General features: G+C 41.6%; 1 protein-coding gene across 1 annotated transcript; it reads left to right on the forward strand.

Moving 5' to 3' along the window:
• Nucleotides 1-8,222: 8,222 nt before the first annotated feature.
• IFRD1 (interferon related developmental regulator 1) lies at nt 8,223-19,547 on the forward strand. The gene is made up of 12 exons (XM_033058318.1): nt 8,223-8,581; nt 10,276-10,380; nt 11,341-11,422; nt 11,842-11,966; nt 12,256-12,413; nt 13,706-13,756; nt 13,851-14,029; nt 14,133-14,241; nt 16,095-16,229; nt 16,935-17,063; nt 18,040-18,135; nt 18,860-19,547. Exons 1-12 carry the CDS (start codon nt 8,536-8,538, stop codon nt 18,947-18,949), a joined length of 1,305 nt encoding a protein of 434 aa, XP_032914209.1. The 5' UTR covers nt 8,223-8,535; the 3' UTR covers nt 18,950-19,547.

Genomic DNA, 19,547 nt, shown 5'->3' on the forward strand with positions numbered 1-19,547 from the left:
CCAGATGCAGGTGTGATACAAGCCCTGGGAGGGGAGTGAGAGCTTGGAGAGAGTGAATGGAGAGACAAGAAGGGAGTCACACAGTCATCCTGTGGGGAAGAGAAAGGCAGGAATGCAGAAGTATCTGAGATGTGCCAGGACTTTGATCTTGAGGTAAGGCATAAGCCCGGTACTTGCATGCTTTGCCTTTGGTAGAATAAAAGCCATGTAGCTATCGTCTCTTTTGATACCACAGAAAAAGACCAGCTCGCCCTTCCTTGGAAACCACCCTTGCCAATTCTCTCCCTGTCTTGTTTAATCAGCTCTCTGTAAGCCAGCAGCTGAAACAATCTTTTCCCTCTGACAATAAACCACTCTTCATATTTTCAATATTTTCAATATATGCATGAGTCTGCATATCAGTCAGAGCGTAGAGCATGAGCTTTAGAAGGTCCCAGCAGCTTTGGTGTGGCTTGCAGCAGGAAAACACCTTTCATATAAGCAGCAATCAAATAATAATCTTTCAAATAAACAGCAGTTGCCAATGATGGAATGGAAAAAGAACTGCAATTACATGGTAGATGGTAACAGCCGTATTGTTACATTTCCCTCCATTCCAAGAAAAAAAATATGATTAAGAAACAACACCTTTCAATATTCAGTATTTTGGCAACCTGGCAAATGTATAAGCAACAAGTGGGTGACTATGCAACACAAAAATGTGGACTTCTGACAGGAATTTCTTGCTCTTGAGAGGAAGCAGCCTAATGCTGCCACTAATTACCAGGACACCAGAAACAAGGGGTTGTTAATGAAACTTAAAATTGCCATGTAAATTGGAAGGTGGTGCCTTTATAAAGGAGGTTTTAAATATTGCCTAGGAAGAATTGACTATGAAGTCCAGGATAACATAAATAAAGTAAGAATTAATAATCCATGGTGAAAGATCATGGATTTCAGGATTTTAAAAAAATTCAGATGTCAGCTAGGGTGTTAATGAGCTCTACCTCATGGGGAGGGAGGGAGGAAATACAATACTAATTTCAGGCCTGTTTAAAAAAACATAATGGCAAACTATTTCAGACCGGGTACATCCAATTGACAGAGAGATGGAAAAGCTATCAGTGACACTTAGGAGAATTCATTTGAAATATTGGTCATCTCAAGAAAGAAGAATTGTCATGGGAACCAGTGCAGAGAAAGACTTAAGACCAGACAGGAGACAAAAAAACAACAGCACTGAAGCTCAGATTCATACTGCCCAACTTCAGGCACTTCACAAAGACACAAAATAGGAGCACGGACACCAGAGTCTCCTGTAGCCAATGGAAGGAAATGGACACCTTCAGTCATTCAGCCTACCTAAGTTCTGACTTGGCTTCCAAATTAGATGATTTATTTAAATACTTTAACTACAAAGGGAGCATATTGCTCCAGGAAATGTGCATGGCACCCTGAAAAACAGAGGGTCAGAAAGAAACCAGCTGCTCCCAGAAGTGTAAACATGACAGAAGAGGTCAAGGTGAGGTTTAGCAGCAAGACAAACTGATATGTTCTAGGCACAAATAAATTTTTCTGATAAACGGAAGGCTGATCTTTGGAAACAGCTTTCCATATGTACATGGGGGGAATAAGCTACTTGCCTAGAATTAAAATGCAGCTGAAGTTGTTCATTTAAGAGTTTATATGGAAGAGTTACATGAATGTTTGCTGAAAGAGCAAACATTTGGACTGGCAGATACAAAAAGTTCCTTTCTCATCTGTTTTGCTATGCTGTTTAATTAGGGTTTTTTGTTACAAATAGGACTAATCCTTTATACTGGCATAAAAGGCACTTCTTGTAAAATTACATGTGTTTTGAAAAAGAATTATTGGAAGGTGCTGCTGCCTTGTCATTCTCCATCTGTATCAAGGGGAAGGACTGAAACATCTGTTTCCTGGGACCAGAATTGCTCAAGACCAAAATAAAAACCAGCTACAGCTGAACAACTGACTTACACTCAGCAAACTAGGCAAAATGCTTGCTGTCCAAAGCATGGGAGGCCAGCTCTCCTAAGTGGTGGACAAACGCATGGCAAGGTGCTGTTGGAAAGGAACAGAAGAGCTGTGAGCACACTCCCAGCTGTCACTGGCATGGGCAGTGTGTGCAGTAGGGTGTACAACTGATGGCAAGCTAGGCAAGTTAGTGTCTTTCCACTTTATGGTTGTTGCAGCAATGGAAACTCATTGTCCCAGCCCCACATACAAGCCTGAAGTGTTTGAATCGTGCAGTTAAAAGTGTCCTAGCAAATACAAACATGGACTGCTAATCACAGCTGTAGATTGCCAAAAGGGTGGGAGAGCACAGCCAAGGGCCTGCAAAACGGATAGGAGAGGACATGGGAATGTAAGCACAGAGGGATTTTGGCAGGAGCATTAGCAGAAATGAGACTGGAGCATTGTCTCCTGCTATTTAATCCTTCCTAATTTTCAGTGGAATGACCCTCTATGCAAATTGACAAAAAATAATGTGGCAGAAACAGAGAAATATCAGATTGTCCTACACTGATATTGGCTAACCAGTTGGATCAACAGTAGTCTAATGCAATAGTAATGTGTGCTAAAAGAAACAAGATGTATACTCTTGGTTATTTTATTGCCTGCTGTGGAATGGCTGTGTCACAGTCCCCTAATTCTATGCAACCCTGGTATTTTGAAAATAATTTGGAAGGATGAAAGTAATTTTAAATTTTATGTTTAAGCCTGAGCCTGTGTCTAAAATTACATATATTGCATTTCAGAATAGCAGAAAGTAGCTGGTTTTCCTGGCTAATTCTTAGCATGAACTTGGTGGCTGATTGGGAAAGACAAAATTTTGCAAAAGACAGAGAAACAAGTGAAGCAAGACTCACACTGACAACATACAAGACCTTAAGAGGCATGAAATACATGATTTTACAACACAGTTTTACAATAACAATTACATTCATTATTCACAGTAATTTGTTTCTTGTGGCTTGCCCCACAAGAAACAATAAATGAGAGACAAATATAGAGTCACATACATTTTTCATTTTAAAAAAAGTGTTAATCTTTATTCTAACAAAATCTTATTAGCTGTTGCAAAATGTTTTCAAGGGCTTTATGTTTGTCAGAGTCTTATCTTTCTTTTTCCATGGGGTCACAGTTGCTCTGTAATGCTGTTACTGTTAAGGATAATGTTTGTGGTCAGTTGCTATTGGCAGTGACAGTCGAAGTTCAGGCAACCAAATTTAGACATGAAATTAATAATGGCATATGTACCAGAGAGCCTAAGTATGCATTGTTTCTTCATGACTTACCAGGAAAAATTCTTACTGAGGGCCAAGAAAGCTTAGCATGAATAAATCATATATATGGGGTGAAGGATCTGCCTCAGAAAATGGATGTAAGTATCAGTATAACCTGAATAAAAAGAGACAAAATATCTGGACTATGAGTGCAGTTGAAACCCCCTGCTGTGGAAAGCCAGGGTAGTGTGCCACTAAGGATGTGCTCAGCTGTATAAATACACAGTATTTCATAAAGTCCACATATACTCTACTGCAGTAACTGTTAATTTTAAAAGGATTGTAAATTTAAGTGCAATATATGCCTCTAGTACCATACACATAGCATGAACAGTACCAAGGCTGTGGAGAGGATTTATCTGTGACCACTAAGCACTTACCTGATTTGCACAGTCATGCCTCTGTCTCAGCAGGCACGCTTGCTAAACCCATCTGCTCACCATAAATAATTGAACTTCCTTCCTGACTGCTTTCTTTTCCCTTCAAAATGTCCTCTGTGTGGCTACTCACAGAGGGTTACCGAAATTAGGAGAAAAAAGGATGAGTTTGTTTTGTGCCACCTTACAGCTTTGGACTTCAGCCACCTACAGACATCAAGAGCTTCCTCCAGTGTCTGAAGTTAATCCATCGGCTAAGACCAAACCTCCCTCAGGAACTAATAATAGTGACTCTAGTAGTGAGCCTGACATCACATGTATTTTATTCTGGACTTGCAGTTCTCGGACGTGCTTGCACCACTACTTACTGGTCAGGCTTCCAAAATATAAGAAAGAAGACAAGAGGTAAATAATGTAAGAAATATAAAAGGACCTCCAACACAGATGGTGTGTATCCTTTGCTACAGTGTAATACTCCTGAAATATTAGATCAGAAACTGATTAGCCCTCCAATATGTGTTCCAGCATTCAAAGGGGAAAAGGCTGCAGCTCTTGGCTATTGCTGCCCATTAGAAATTCATGTCACTTGCAATCCCCATCTCAGAAATAAGAGTTCTGTGGGAACTGATCAGATACATCTTACATGTATACCTGTATACATGCAGTCATCTGAGCACCTTCCCAGTGAAGACCTGACATGAGATTTCCCTTCCAAGTCTTATTTTCTCTCCCAAGACACAAGACTGGGTGCCCTACCTATGCAAAGGAGATAAATTCTTCTGCCTGCAGAATCAAGTCAGCCCCCAAGCAAGCATTCCACCGTAGCAACTGTAGCCAGAATTGAGGGGGCTGTGGCTGTAATTCAACATAGGCAATTTATTTTCAGCAGTATGACTACACACCAGGGCTGACAGCATTTGTAGCATTAAGTGTTCCAGAGAGAGGACCATGGCACTGCTTGGAGGCACACACTCTGAAGGCCTGTCAGTCCTAGTAGGTCACTAAAAACACAGGCATTTTGCAATATTTGTTCAGGGAACGCCTTAGCATGGCTCATTTTCCAAGTTTGGATGAACTCACGATCCTCTTTTGGGTTCAAAGACAGTCATGTCTTAAGGACCAGCAGAAGGAAAAAAGAAAATCCAAAGAATTTGGTACACTGAGATACAGGAGCATTGTCCCAAAAGAGGGAAAAAATACACCCATATGAATCAAGGGTCTATACAATTCCCTCAATTCTGACTTCTTTACAACATTTAATAGTGTACAGAGAGTATGTCTGGCCATGCCTCCAGTTGGTCATAAATTATGATGGTTTACATGTCTTTAAAATAAACTATGGCACATAAATACTAAGCCACATAAACTGAGTCAGTTACATACGTATCAAATGGGGTGAAGTTCTTAATTAGACCTTTTATTGGGGCCTTAGTCAGCATTAAGCTGCCTGTGCTCAAAGGCAGCTCTGCTGTGGTGCAGCTGAGTGACCTTGGATTAGAGCAGTGTGTGAAAACGAGATGTAAGAATTGAGGGCTCAATTCTGAATTGCTCAGGAGCTGTGCCTACATTGAAGCACTCTCTTGTAGTCCTTGTCTCAGCTGTGTTCCGGGTATGACTGTGCCTGGTCACACACTCATATCCAGACCCTGACCCAAGTGAGAAGGTCTTGGATCCTTCCCATCACTGTGGGCTTGTCTAATGATGACCAGACGGGTGGCTGGTTGGTCCTGGTTATTGTCACTGAACCTGTTCTGATTCTGACTTACTGGCTTGGCTGTTCTGGCTTGGCCTCAGATCTCCTTGTCACTGTGTTCACTGGGATGGGTACTGGTGATCTGTACTCTTGATTGAACTTCTAGCCACCACAAGAACTGCTTTGCTATTCTCATTTCAGTGCTGTGGTACTTGCTAGTGAAGCCACTGTCATGCAAGTCTTACTATCATCCTCCACTCCCAACTTGCTTTGCAACTCCATAAAACACTTTTCAAAGGATGTCACCTCTCACCTACCACTGGTATCATTGGTGCCACTGGGACTGTGACACTCCTGACACCAGCAGTTCCAGCACAAGCCAGACAATAGGAATGTGGATGGCCGACACCATGAGACTCTCCTTTTAGCCAAAAATTCTTGTTAGAAAGATGTCTTGAGCCAGCCTACTGGCGCCATGCATTCCTGCCAATAGGATAAATCAGGAAAATGGGCAAGAAGTCAGCAATTAAGACAAAGAGTCTGTTCTGTCACAGACAGACAGCAAAACTACACAACTCTTATGTGACCTCACTTAACTGTTGGTCAAATACCTGAATCTCAGTAACCTGGAGACATTGTATTTCAAAAGCCCAAGTAAAATGCAAAGCAGTCACAAACTCAAAGAAATCACAAGTTCTTTGTCACCTTTTGTAATTTATTCTAGTGGTCTAAGTCTGGCAACAGCACTTCTTATTTCAGCTGTTGATTTTTCCACCTCTTCTGCAGCATTCTCTCCTCTCCCTCTCCAGGGCACCTCTCCTGGTGGGACCATCTTCAAGTGTATAAGGGTATATTAATTCTTCCAACTCTACTATGAGGTACCACTGGTGTTGCACCTGAGCTGCCACATGGACATGCACAGTTCAGAACACTATTCAGATTGCCACACATGCAAGGATTTCAGGGTGAACATGCAGGAAATAGTCAGGACATGGCTCTCACTCTAGTGGCATTGGCATCTTGCAACTCAAATACTCCCACCATACAAGTTTGCTTGGCTCCCTATTGAGTGTTGTAGCGCGTCCAATGCTGCTCCCTTGTTCTAATAATGTCTTGTGTACCCAGAGTAGTTTTGCCTTCTGCATTTAATTGCCACTCCTTTGCCAAGGCTGTCCTTTGCTCTAACATTTCATCCTGAAAGACAAAAACTAGTGCCCTTGAGACATTTACGTGTTGTCCTGTATAGATGCATTACATACTGACTTCTGTCTTTTCTCTGCTCTTCTTAAACAGGATGCTAAAAGATCTGGCTAAGCCTTTCTAGAAATTTGAACCTTCCATGCCCAGAGAATTGTTCACCAGGAGTCTCATGCTGTGCAGCAATGGAAAACATTGGGCTCACGTACAGCCAGCTACCATTTTCTAGAAATAGAGACTTCTAGCATTTCCTGACCCAGCATGCACAAATGGGTCACTAACTCCTTTGTTTTTTGTATGGCATATATATAGAGAATTGTCATGGAAGTTTACCTTTTGGAAGTCACTGTAAATACATTTTGTACACCACAGAATTCAAACAGTGCAATCACTATTGTGTCTTATGTAACCTTCAGCACATTCTACAAAACTGCCTTCCCTTCCTCAAACACTGCAGTTCTGATACGGCCTATCAGTGAACATTCACAAACATTCAGAGCTCAGAAACACAAATCAATCTGTTTGGTGGACAGGAAAGCTACTGTACTTCTATTAATTTATTTATTTAGTTACTTATTTGATGTTTAGCAGAGAACATTAAAAACCAATATTGGATTGAAAAACATTGGGTTAAAAATACAAGCCTCTAAATTGGAAGATGTAATTGACAAAACTAATTTCTGAATTGGAAGATATAATTGACAAAACTGATTTCTGCTATGAAGGAGTAAGGCATCTATCTTGCATATCTGTTTTTCAGTGAGAAAGCACATTGTGGGTTTGGAGTCCTCCATACAAGAAAGACAAGGACTACTGTAGAAGGCCCAGTGGAAGCTCACAGAGATCATTTGGAGTGTGGAGCTTGTGTTTTATGAAGGGAGACTGGAAGCTGGGCCTTTAGTCTAGAGAACACTGTGATGGGATCACACTAATGCATGTAAATATCCCAAAGGTGGGTGCCCAGAGGATGGTGCCAGACTCTTCTCAGTGGTGCTCAGGGACAGGATGACAAGCAGTGGCCATACAGTAACACACAAGAAATTCCCCCCCAACAGGAGGCAGAGCTTTATCAGTGGGGGGGCACTGGAACAGGCTGCCCAGGGAGATCCTGGATTCTCCCCTCTGGGGACATTCAAACCCCATCCGGACACGTTCCTGTGCCACCTGCTTCAGGTGATCCTGCCTTGGCAGGAGGTTGGACTGGATGATTTCCAGAGGCCCCTTCCAAAACAAACCGTTGTGTGATTTTGTGAACCCTTCCGGCATTCCCCGCCTACACGGCGAGCAGGACCGGCGGCGGCCCAGTACACCCACATAGCTGCACACGGCCCAGCGGAGCTCGCCCTTCCCACTGGCAGGCGCGCACATGGCGCCGGGCCGGAAGCCGGGCCCAGCCGGCACGGAGGGAGCCGGCGGCACCCGCGGGGCCGCTTTGTCCCCCGCCCCACGCGGCCTCAGGCGCCCTCAGCACCGCCCCTGCGCCGGCGCCGCGGCCCGCTGCTCCCGGCGTGCACCGCGGCGCGACGCGCGAGGCGCCGCTGACGTCCGAGCCCCGCCACTGGGCAGCGGCGCTCTCGCGTCACGAGCTCGCGCTGCTGAGTCAGCGGCCCACCGTCGCAACGCCCGGCCATTGGCTGCAGCGGCGCGGGGCCCCGCCCCCGCAGCCCGATGGGGCTATAAAAAAGGCTCCGGCGCCCCCTCCGCGCCTTTAGCCCCGGGTGTCTGAGAGGAGAAAGATGCATCGACTCCGCTCACGGGCCTCCACGGGGATTTCTGCCTTTGCCGCCAGTTCGCCCTCCGCCTGCTCTCGCCAATCACCCCCGCTGCCCCGGCCCGAGAAGTCAGCCTCGCAGAGGCGTTGGAGTAAAAAGCGCTCCTGCTCTTCCATCGGCTGATTGTCGCTGATTCCCGGGCGGGGGGGAGCAGAGAGACCGAGACCCGGAGAGGGGCCGCGGGAGCCGAGCCGAGCGCCGCTGCGACCATGCCTAAGCCTAAGAAGCGGGGGAGCAACCACCAGCGCGGAGCCGGTGAGCGCGGCCGGGCCGGCGGGTGGGGGCGCGGGGTCTACAGACGGCGTTTCTCGTGGCCGCGGGAGGGCCGCCCTGTCCGGCGGGGCCCCGCCTCCCCGCGGGCGGTGGGTGAGCAGCAGGGCGGGCGGGCGCGGGGCTCTCGCTGGCCGGGCCGGGCCGGGCGGGTGACAGGAGCCGCTCCTGAAACCGCCACCTCACGCCGCTGCGCGCATGCGCCGGGAGCCGGGGCCGGCGGGCGCGGCCGCGCTGGCGCCGCCGGCAGTGACGGGAGCGCCCCGGGGCAGCGGCGGCCCGGGCGCGGGTCTGCCCGCCGCACCACTGCACCACCGCCGGCCGCCGTGGCTGTGTGTCACCGTGGCGTGCCCCGAAAGGCTGCTGTGTCCTAAAACAATCTCCCTATTCTTAGCCTAAAACAGGATATTACAAAATAAGCAGTCTTCATGCAAATGCCGAGTATGCGTGTCTGAGGTGCTGGTGCTTGGGGCACAATGGAGGTTTTGTGGGGTGGTGAGAAATTGCACTTCAGGCTAGCATAGCTGTGTGCAGCATTGGTTTCTAATACCAGGAAGTGAGCAATTTATTGGGTATTTCTGCAACTGCCCTTATTTTGTGAAGGGGTTGCTGTTGTTCTTGCCACTTCTGTTGAATCCCTGTTTCATAGCAGCAGTAGCGAGGAGATGTCCCTGTGAGAGCTGTGAGCTTCCTAGTTTGTTCATGCATTAGCTGGTAGGGGTTTTTTTGGGTTATGGTTAATGATACAAGTGGATACAGCTGAAAACAGCAAAACTTCCGGAGTGTGACTAACTTTATTAGGAAGCACTTGGACACTGATCCAACTGGAAGTTGATTCTGCCTAGGTAAAAATAGTTTTTTTGGGTCTTGGTAGTCAGGGAACGTCCTGAAACTCACACAAGTAAGCCCTGTATGTAACCTTCTAAATAATTTAGAAAAAAATGGCAGAACAAAATTCAGAGTTCTGTAAATGATGTTTTGGGAACTGTTGGAGAAATAAGAGATATGAAAAGGGAGGTGAACAGTGGTGAAAATACTACTTTCTTCAAAAAGTCTGAAACTGCTGCACCAAGGTCTTCTTAGTCCTGAGAGGGAAAACTTTTATCCCCTGTTAAAGAATTTGATGTTCTGGCTTGTATCTGTAATTCAGTAGTAAAAGAGTTGGACATTGCTGATGCTGCACATACTACACTTAATCCCATAAATCCTGTGTTGAACTGGGTAATGTATGTTTGCCTAGAGGTTGAATTGACACTGTCTTGAAGTTCCTCAAAATTAAAAAATAAAGACTATGTGGCAGGTTTTTTAGGTAGTTCATTATAACAGTTAAATTAACAGACCTATTTTTAAAGCATCATGACACAAAGCTACATTAACATGAAATTGGTTGTAGAAAGATCCTTAGTTTAGAATAGAAACTTAGCCAATATCTAGAGTAGGAATTGGACCAGTACTAGGCAGGCTCCTGTTCACTGTTCAAAAATGATCTTTCAGAACAGAGCAAACTAAGTCTTCAGAATAGGTGGAAGTAAAGGAACCAGCAGAGGATGGAAATATTTTCTGTGATTGGGTCAGGGAGAGCCAGTCTTCTCTGGGAGGGTTCAGTTCTACTTCTGGTGCTCGGATCTTCCTTTTCCATGTGAGAAATGACCAAACTATTGTATTCATCTTTCCTTAAGGTGGTCAGCCCAGAAATGTGCAGCCTTTTAGTGATGAAGATGCTTCAATTGAAACTATGAGCCACTGCAGTGGCTTCAGTGATCCTGCTAGCTTCACTGAGGATGGTAAATTCTTTTATTTATATCAATTCATCTTTTAAAAACGTAAAACCTGAGCTGATTTAGTAGTTTTAAGTAGTAAACTGCAAGTAGCAGCAGTGAAGTAATGACATTACATTTAACACTATGTGGTGGTTAATCCAGTGGCTGTTTGCTTTTGATTGGTAAGAATATACTCCAGGTTTCATGAGCCTTGTGAAACTGTCAGGCTCTTTTCTAGCAAGAGACAATAGATATAGAGACAATAAAATACACAGTGATGATCTAGAGACAATAAGATTAAGGTGAATTGTAAGATATGGATTTTCATAACAGGTAGTTGATGCAGTAAGGACTGCAGAAGAGTTTAAGATGGGAGGAGCCACATTTGCTTGTTTTGAGCTAAATTCATGCTTTGTCTCCTTTACCATCATTGCTACCTAGACCGCTCAAATGTCATGTTGTTGAGAGGAGGAGACCTGAAAGCCTGCTATAGGGGAATAAGCAGGGAGCCATCTCTGGATACATGCTACTCTTAGCTGGGCTCCTGTTGCAGAGGTGTCTGAATTGATGCCATCTAGGACAGGCTGCTTTGACTCACTGCATCAGCTGTGAGCACCTTGCTGTACTCCCAGGGTAGATGTAGTGGACTGGATGAAAATGTTGTTGACAGGATTGGCTGATGGTCATCAGATGGAGAAAATTTATGTAAGACGTGACTTGTTCCCTCATTTATTCTTGACATGTGTAAGGAGCACATCTAGAAACAGCACAAATGTATCCACAGGCCAGTTTTTATAAAAGTATTTTAGGGCACAGTCTGATGTTGTATGTTTTAACACCTTTATGCTGGTGTGATACTGAACAATTTTGTAGCGGTTGTCTTTGTTAATCTGCTTTCTTACTAGTATTAAAAACACTGTGTTGAAACTACTGTCAGCTAATAGAATGTCTATCACTAGGACTAAATTATTTCTTCTGGATTAGGGCCTGAAGTTGATGAAGAAGCTACTCAAGAAGACTTAGAATACAAGTTGAAGGGATTTATTGATCTTACATTGGACAAGAGGTATAGTCTGCTTTGAAGAAACACATTCATACATTGTTTTCTTGCTTTATATGATTTATGAAGGAAAATACATCAAAAGTTTTCTATGCTTACTGAGATTTTTACTCTGGGGAGGACTTCTGGATCTAGAAAACCCTTTTTCCTTCTACTGATTTTCTAGGATGGGTTAGACTTTCCCAATATATTGAATATATTTGTTTCTGGCCTACAATACTACCATGAACTCTATCTCCAAACAAAATTTTGCTGTCCTTGAGTAAGGAGGCAATTCAGAGCATTTCATTCTTCGTGGTACTTCTGTGGATTACTCTGCAGTTGGGTGCAGGCAGATGTAAACCACCATAAAACAAGGGCAGAAGTTAGCTGTTACATGCTGATTTCAGGAGGTCTTCTTTCTCTCTTTTTCTCTCCTTTAACAGTGCAAAGACAAGACAAGCAGCCCTTGAAAGTCTGAAAAGTGCATTTTCTTCTAAAATACTCTATGAGTTTGTCATGGAAAGGAGAATGACTCTAACTGATAGCATTGAGCGCTGCATAAAGAAAGGTAATTAACATGCATGCTATTAGAAGGCAATAATCCCTATGAAATAGCACATTGTTTAAAAGAAATTAAGATTGTGAATGTTCTCATACTTGAGTGCTTAATAATTTGGGTAACCTTACTGTTAAAATTTAGGTGTCACATTTTAACTGTCCTAGAAAATAGGCTGAAATTATTTTCTATCTATTGGTGTCTTAATTTCCACTTACATGCTTTCAGACTGTTATCTTTAGAAGATTAAAGGAGGAGAGCAGTGCAAAAGGTGATTGCTCATCACTGTGTTAATCCTTAGGTAAGAGTGATGAGCAGTGTGCAGCTGCTGGACTGGCGTGTCTTCTGTGTGTGCAGATGGGGTCAGGAATTGAGAGCGAGGAGATTTTTAAGACCCTTGGTCCAGTTCTGAAGAAGATTGTCTGTGATGGAACAGCCAGTATCCAAGCCAGACAGGCTGTAAGTATGAGAAATGTTTATATTTGCCAGGCAGGGACAGAGGGCTGCTTTTGACCAGCTCACTATTGTGTAATCCAGAACTAAAGGTTACCACACTAGTGTGTACTCATTATGTTGTCACATGCCCTGAATGATGCGTAGCAGTTTTCACTGGCTTAAAAAGTTCCACCTGAAGGTTGACCATGATTCTTGTCTTCAGCTGTTTCATGTACTGCTTTGTCAAGTGTCTGAACTCACTGTCTTGCAGCTTCCTTACTGCAGTTTTGAGGTCCTAGAGAACGATTTTCCCACTGAGTAATACATCTCTTCTGTATTAATTTTATTTTATTCTTGAAATCTAATTTTATTCTTAAACAACAATTTTATTCTTATGCATTTACATTTAGTTGTGGTAAAATCACATAAAGTGCATCTGGAAACTACATAAACAATACAGCATACTCTTGAAGGTATTTTTAAGTTACTGTTGCCCAGTTATCTCATTTATACATCAGCAGTATGCTTGAAATAGCAAGGGAAGATTGTCCAAATCTCTTCCCAAAAATTTTACCTCTTAAACCTGAGATTTAATATTCTAATATTCTCCAACTTCCCTTTATCATTATGTGACTGGCTATTCCTAGTCTAGTCAAGTTATAGCACAACAGATATTGTCAGGTGTAAAAAAGAGAGGTAGTATTAGTTCAACAGCAGTTATTTCTACAAACAAAAGCTTTTAAAAGTTTGTCCTGTTCAAATGTAGTTTTGAGTCCTGTTTGGTTGGTGCAAACATCACTTTCAAATGTTTTTTTCCTTACTCTTCATAAGAGGAATTGGAGTAGAATATAGGTCATAGGGAACAGATCTGCAGAAGCAGTTGGAAAGTTCCAGGAAAGGCTTTTCAAGGGCAGAGTTTTCATGTTATTTAATTTCAGTAGTGGTCAGAAGGGGAAAATATTTCCCACAGCCTTGAATAAGTATCAGCATAATTTCTGCTTGTAAATCCTAGTGAGATTTAAAGTCATTGGGTGAAAAGAATGTCATGTGTAGCTTTTTCAAGGGCTTTATAAGCTATTTTAAAATAATAATACATGAAAAGTAAAGGCTTATGAGTAACAAATGCTGTAAAATCATCCTGAGAGCTAAGTATTGCAAAGAAGCTGAATTAAACAGGATTGGAGACTTCTAGACTGCTAAGGTTTTAATCTCGTTTCTGTTACTCCAAATGTTAAATTTCAAAAGTCCGAAGTTTGACAGTTCTGTCAACTATAGCATTGTCAAATACTGACACTTCTTTTTTCTTTTGTATCTAGTGTGCAACCTGCTTAGGGATTTGCTGTTTCATTGTGACTGATGACATTACGGTGAGGATGATTGATACCTTTCAAATGTAATAAACCAGCAAGATAAAAATGTCTGACTCCTAAACCACTTCCCTTATATTTTTCCCTTGTACAGGAACTGTACTCTACTATGGAATGCCTGGAAAACATCTTCACAAAGGCCTATCAGCGGGATAGAGACACTAATGGTGTATCAAGTACCCATAATACTGTGCTTCATGTCAGTGCTCTCTTAGCATGGACACTGTTGTTGACTATTTGTCCAATGAATGAAGTAAAGAAGAAAATTGAAATGTGAGTGTCTTTCCTGGGAAGTGGAATTTGTAATGGCTCCTTTTATGCAATGAAACGGTGTCAGTAAAATTTAGATTTTAATGGATTATGACTTACTCCTTAGGCACTTGCATAAACTTCCAAGTCTGCTGTCTTGTGATGATCTCAACATGAGAATAGCTGCTGGAGAAACACTAGCACTTCTGTTTGAACTGGCACGTGAAACAGATGCTGTAAGTAGATGTCAGCAGCTGAGCCTTCTGTCATCATGAGACAAGTCACTTAACCTGTGTTGCATAGCACCCTGGATCTCAACAAGTAGCAAATAATTTCATGTTTCTTCTAGTGATTCTGTCCCAGTCCAAGTGGGTGTATACTACTTAATAGCTAGAAATATGGAATGCAAGATTTAAATCTAAGTCCAACATCTGCTTTTAAAACAGAATAAAAAGATATGTCTAGAGAGATCCCAGGATGAAACAGTTTACAGTAGTGGGAACACTCATCAGATGCTTGTGCAGACAAGTTTGAGTGATTCACAATCTGCACAATTCTGCTCTCACAGCCAAAATCTATCATCAGGTAGAAAACATGTTGACTTTAAGTATTGTTTTTTCAGTATTCTTACTTAGGCAACTTGAGAAGAATAACTCATACTGCACAACGGTTTCACAGCATTTGGCTCTTTTAGTCAGTTGAGAACTAGACAGTCATATTAAGGGGGAGGTTTTTTAAGAATTGGGGCAAATTTTGCACTGATATCGGTAATATCTTGGAGTTTGCTTTTGAATTGGATTAGGTGTAAGCTGCTCGATATTAGCTTGTCCACAGCTAAAGTTGCCTTTACATTCTTCAGTATGCCTTAGTAATTTTCAGACTTTTTTCTTGACAGCACTGAAGGAAACAGCCTCCCTCTGCTTGCACATGGCACAGGTTGGGAGAGTTGCCTGAAGGGCTCCCAACTCAATTAAGGCTGCTCCACTTTGCCAGAATGCTGTCGAAAGTAAAAAGATAACTCCATTTAAGTCAGGAGTCATGACACACTAGCACAGCATAATCTGAAACAATGATAAGGCTTCTGTATAAATACAAGCACTGTGGGTTTGAGTCTCTTGGCTATAGAAGTCAACATTGAAAGAAAAAAATAAATGGAAACTACAACTTGATCCTTTATTTGGTCAGGCTGACTGCAAGTAGTAAAAATGTGTTAACAAATAAGACTGTATTCACTACAATCTTTTCCATTGAGGAAATACCCCTTTAATCATAACAATTGGTACAGATGAAAAATATTTGATTTATTTGGTTTTGATCAGTTCCTTTCAGAAAGCATAGAGTGAGCAGTAACCTCACACCATTCAGTTGACATGAACGAACATTCAGATTAAAAAAACTCCACAAACAACAAAAACATGTTTTTGCATAAGTTTGCATGCATTCTTACTAGTCCAGGTGAACAACTGCTGAATTATTAAATGCAGTGGAAAAAAATATTTCTATAGATGTAAAGCACATATTCATTAATATAGTGAATAACACTAAGCTATTTATTGCAGTTCACCTAAAGTGTTTTGTTAACCATTTAAAAAACCAAACATGCTTTCTAATTTCCCATTCCATACAAGACTTACAGCTGAATATTCTGTACTGTCAGTCTGATGGTGTCTCACAGTTTGCCTCCAGCAGCTTGAATTTTGTGCTAGCAACATTAAGATACCTTTAGCTTGTTGACAGGAGTAGTTCAGCAGATTTGTTAAACAGTTTGAGTCCCTTGGAATGGTGGAGTAGAACAGACTGGCAGGTATATATGCACACTGAGGAAGCTGTATGGTTCACATGGCTGACCAAAATAGAATTTGTTAGTGCCTTTCCTGGTAAACTGGATGCTGTGACTTTGTTCTTGCTGGTTTCTGTGCTGCAAATGGAAGTGCAGAAGTGCTCTTTGTCTTTTTAACTAAGAGGTTGTAGAGATCTACATGCCCAAAATGTAGAGATCCGTTTTCTTATTTGTGGGGAAAGGTTAATTAAGGCCATAAAATAAACTGAAATCTAAAAAAAACTAAAAAATTTTTTTTTTGTAACCTAGGATTTCTTTTATGAAGATATGGACCTTCTAACAGAGAAACTAAGAGCTCTGGCTACTGATGGAAACAAGCATCGGGCCAAAGTGGATAAAAGAAAGCAGCGATCTGTCTTCAGAGATGTTCTACGGGCGGTTGAGGTGATTCTTTTGTCTTAGTTACAATCTAGACCTTTCAAATAAATTGTGTACAATTTAGTGAAAATAATTTTATTATTAAACATAATTACTGTTTCAGTGAAAGAAGCAGGAAAAAAGCTATTTTATGTGAGATTTTGTAGTCTGATCACATGTGTGGAATAGAACTGCTTTTTTCAGAAATGTTGAACAAAGATACTGGGAATAGTTAAATGTCTTGTAGGCTAAGAAGGCTTGGCATGATTTGAAACCGCCTTTAGGATTCTGCCTGTGGAATGATCTGAGTCACCTATTAGCACTTGTTACATTCCATTGTCCGAAATGTAGTTACTTATGCCTGTAAGGTAGAGACTTAATGAGGCTTACAGCCTGATTTAAAGGTTACTTCTGCACTCAGAACTGGTTTTCCTGGAGATAAGTCTAATTCTCTAAGTAATTTTAAAGATGAAAGTTGACAGTTTGTTTTTTAAAAAGCTTTCTAATCATGAAGGATATCAGCTTCAAGTTCTACATGAGATTTTACTGTAAGTGCACATTTGCTTTATGAACAAATACAATCTTTAGCATATGTATACTACGTTATTTGGAAGGTTTTGGCATGCCAAATTTATCAGAGAAAACATAATTCACTGAGATGTATAAAATTCCTAGTACAAAAGACTGTTCAAATTAAAATGATGGATGTTGTTTACTTTGATTTTTGCTCAGGAGCGTGACTTTCCTACAGAGATGGTGAAGTTTGGACCTGAGCGCATGTACATTGACTGCTGGGTTAAAAAACAAACCTATGAGACATTCAAGGAGATTCTGGGGTCAGGAATGCAATATCATCTGCAGGTGAGCTGCTCTTTTGCTCAGACTGTTGCTCCCTGTCTGGCTTTTTGGTTGTAATTCAGTCTGAATAACAAAATCCTGAGTAGAACTTAGTGAAGGGATGAGCTTTGCATTTGAGGTGTTAAAAGACAGCACTTAAAAAAGTAATTACAGTGAGCTACAGTGGTCTGGGTAAGCTGCTTCTGAGTTGCAACCTGGGTGTGCTAGCTTAGTAATTGACTTCTCCAAGAAATAAGAAATTTAAGCTGAATATCTTTTTATCTTTGGGGGTTTTCCTGAATCCTTATGCTCTTTCAGCAGAGTGGTGTAGTTGTCTGGCTGCTATAAAACTGCATGCCTCCACCCTTCCTGTTCAAGCCTATAAAAGAAAGGCAAAGTTTTAGTCAAAAATAACGAACACAACCTGCAGCTCAGTGATGACAGCTTTCCAGAAGAGAAGGCATAGATCTTTATCTCTGTTTTGGGAACTACTTGTTTACTGGTCGTCTGTTTACATATGTAACAGAAGCTGGAGCTGTAGCTCAGGAATATATGCTCCCAAATTGCTGTGATAATCATGGGGTTAAAATCTACAGTCCTGTGTCAATTGCATTTCTACGTGACTGAGGAAGCTCAGGCATGTAGCAGGTTTTTTTCAAGTACTACTTTCACAGCCAGGTATTTTTAAACTGGTGTGTTGTGAAATCATACAGGTCTGTTCAGCTGCCTGATTTTGTGTAGAACAGAACAATGTCTCATTTGCTGGGACAAAAAAATCAAAGGAGCTAGGAGGAACTGTCTGTCTTCTCAAGGTGGCAGCTTTCACTTCTAGCCTTACTCTGGTTAAAGGAGGAAATGTTACTGACTTAATGGCAAAAGATACCAGCAATATGACACAGATCTTGGTATTCCTTACTGGAGTACTTGATATTTTACAGTAATCAACTTCAGAGACTTGATAATTAGAGGGGAAACTGATCATTTGGTGTTTCTTGTTTAGTCAAATGACTTTCTTCGGAATGTGTTTGAGCTTGGCCCACCAGTAATGCTGGATGCTGCGACTCTTAAAACAATGAAGATATCCCGTTTTGAAAGGGTAGGTTATTGCACCTTAATGAATTTTCTTTACTGATTACTCCTGCACTTCAAAAGCTGTTACACTTGTCTCTGTAGTTCTAAGAGTGCCTCATATTGACATGAATGAAGCCCAGCCCTACTCGTGTGCATCTATGAGCTCTTAGATTTTCCACTGGGCATGTGTATCTGCTTGTGTTTTTTCCAAGGGGTCTGGAGGTTGATGTGGTTGCTGATGGCTGCTGGATACATGTTCCGCACATTCGAAACTTGGTCTCTTCTGAGAGACATGTTTTTGAGGAGACACCCACAGGAAACTGTGGAAACTGAGTCTTTATAAAGACAGTAGCCCAAACTCTTCAGTGTGAAATGGGTGTTAGGAGGCAGGCCTTCTTTTGTTGATTGTGAGTGCATTAATCCTGCACATAATCAAGTTTAATGTGGGGGTAAATGTAACCTACATGGTATCTGCTTGATGGTCAAGACTGGCTTCCAGAACTGCTCATAGTTTGGCCTTATATAGGCCAAGTTTCTTTTAAATATATATATGTGTGTATATATATATACACACACACTAAAATCAGCCTTTGATGCAAAGATAGCATACTATAAATTTCAGAAGGCCTACCAGTTTAGTTCAAAGGTTAATAAAAGGATGTTTTCATTTGTTTTGTAACATGAAAAATCTCTGAAGGGTGTAAACCTGATGACAATATGTAATTACTTTTTCTTTTTTTATTTTGTAGCACTTGTACAACTCTGCAGCATTCAAGGCTCGGACAAAAGCTAGAAGTAAATGTCGTGATAAAAGAGCAGATGTGGGGGAATTTTTTTAGATTCCCTTTTCAATGGGGTTCAATTTTCATAATTCAAATAAATTTGTAACATTTAAATGAATTTAACTTCTGTAGTCAGTTTGCAGTTGTGCACATGTTTGTTACATAGTCTGTAAATATATAATGCCTGTTATTGCTTAGTTATGTATACACTGTATATAGATTGATGTAACATTTGGTGCAGGGATACATTATAATACATTAGCCCCCCCCCCCCCCACTAGCTTCAAAGGTTGATTGTGTTGCTACTGATGTGTTAAATGGGGTGGATAACTGTAGTCAAATGCTGTGTGTCAGATTGGATTCTATATAAAGATAAAGTAATTCATTGACAAGTGTTCTGGTAAGAATGTGCTAATATGGAAAGATGACCATGTTTGTGTGAAATTATTTTAGTAACTTTTTAAAACTCTCTAGTGGTAGACAGACAAGAAATTCCTATGTAAGTATAACTTTATCCTGACAGAGACTATGAAGTTCAGTAACTACCACTGACAGTCAAGTAGTGTAATACTGCCCTCCATGTAAAATGAAAGCAAGATTCTTGTTTTCTGAAACTGAGTATTCAAATTTTTGGAATAAAGAAGTTTCTCACTGC

Source organism: Catharus ustulatus, chromosome 4 (genome assembly GCF_009819885.2).
Source record: "Catharus ustulatus isolate bCatUst1 chromosome 4, bCatUst1.pri.v2, whole genome shotgun sequence".
NCBI lineage: Eukaryota > Metazoa > Chordata > Aves > Passeriformes > Turdidae > Catharus > Catharus ustulatus.

Coding starts and splice junctions, on each gene's coding strand:
- IFRD1 (XM_033058318.1), top strand. CDS start 8,536: ATGCCTAAGCCTAAGAAGCGGGGGAGCAACCACCAGCGCGGAGCCG. Junction 8,582..10,275: donor CAACCACCAGCGCGGAGCCG/GTGAGCGCGGCC, acceptor TCTTTCCTTAAG/GTGGTCAGCCCAGAAATGTG. Junction 16,230..16,934: donor ATGTTCTACGGGCGGTTGAG/GTGATTCTTTTG, acceptor ATTTTTGCTCAG/GAGCGTGACTTTCCTACAGA.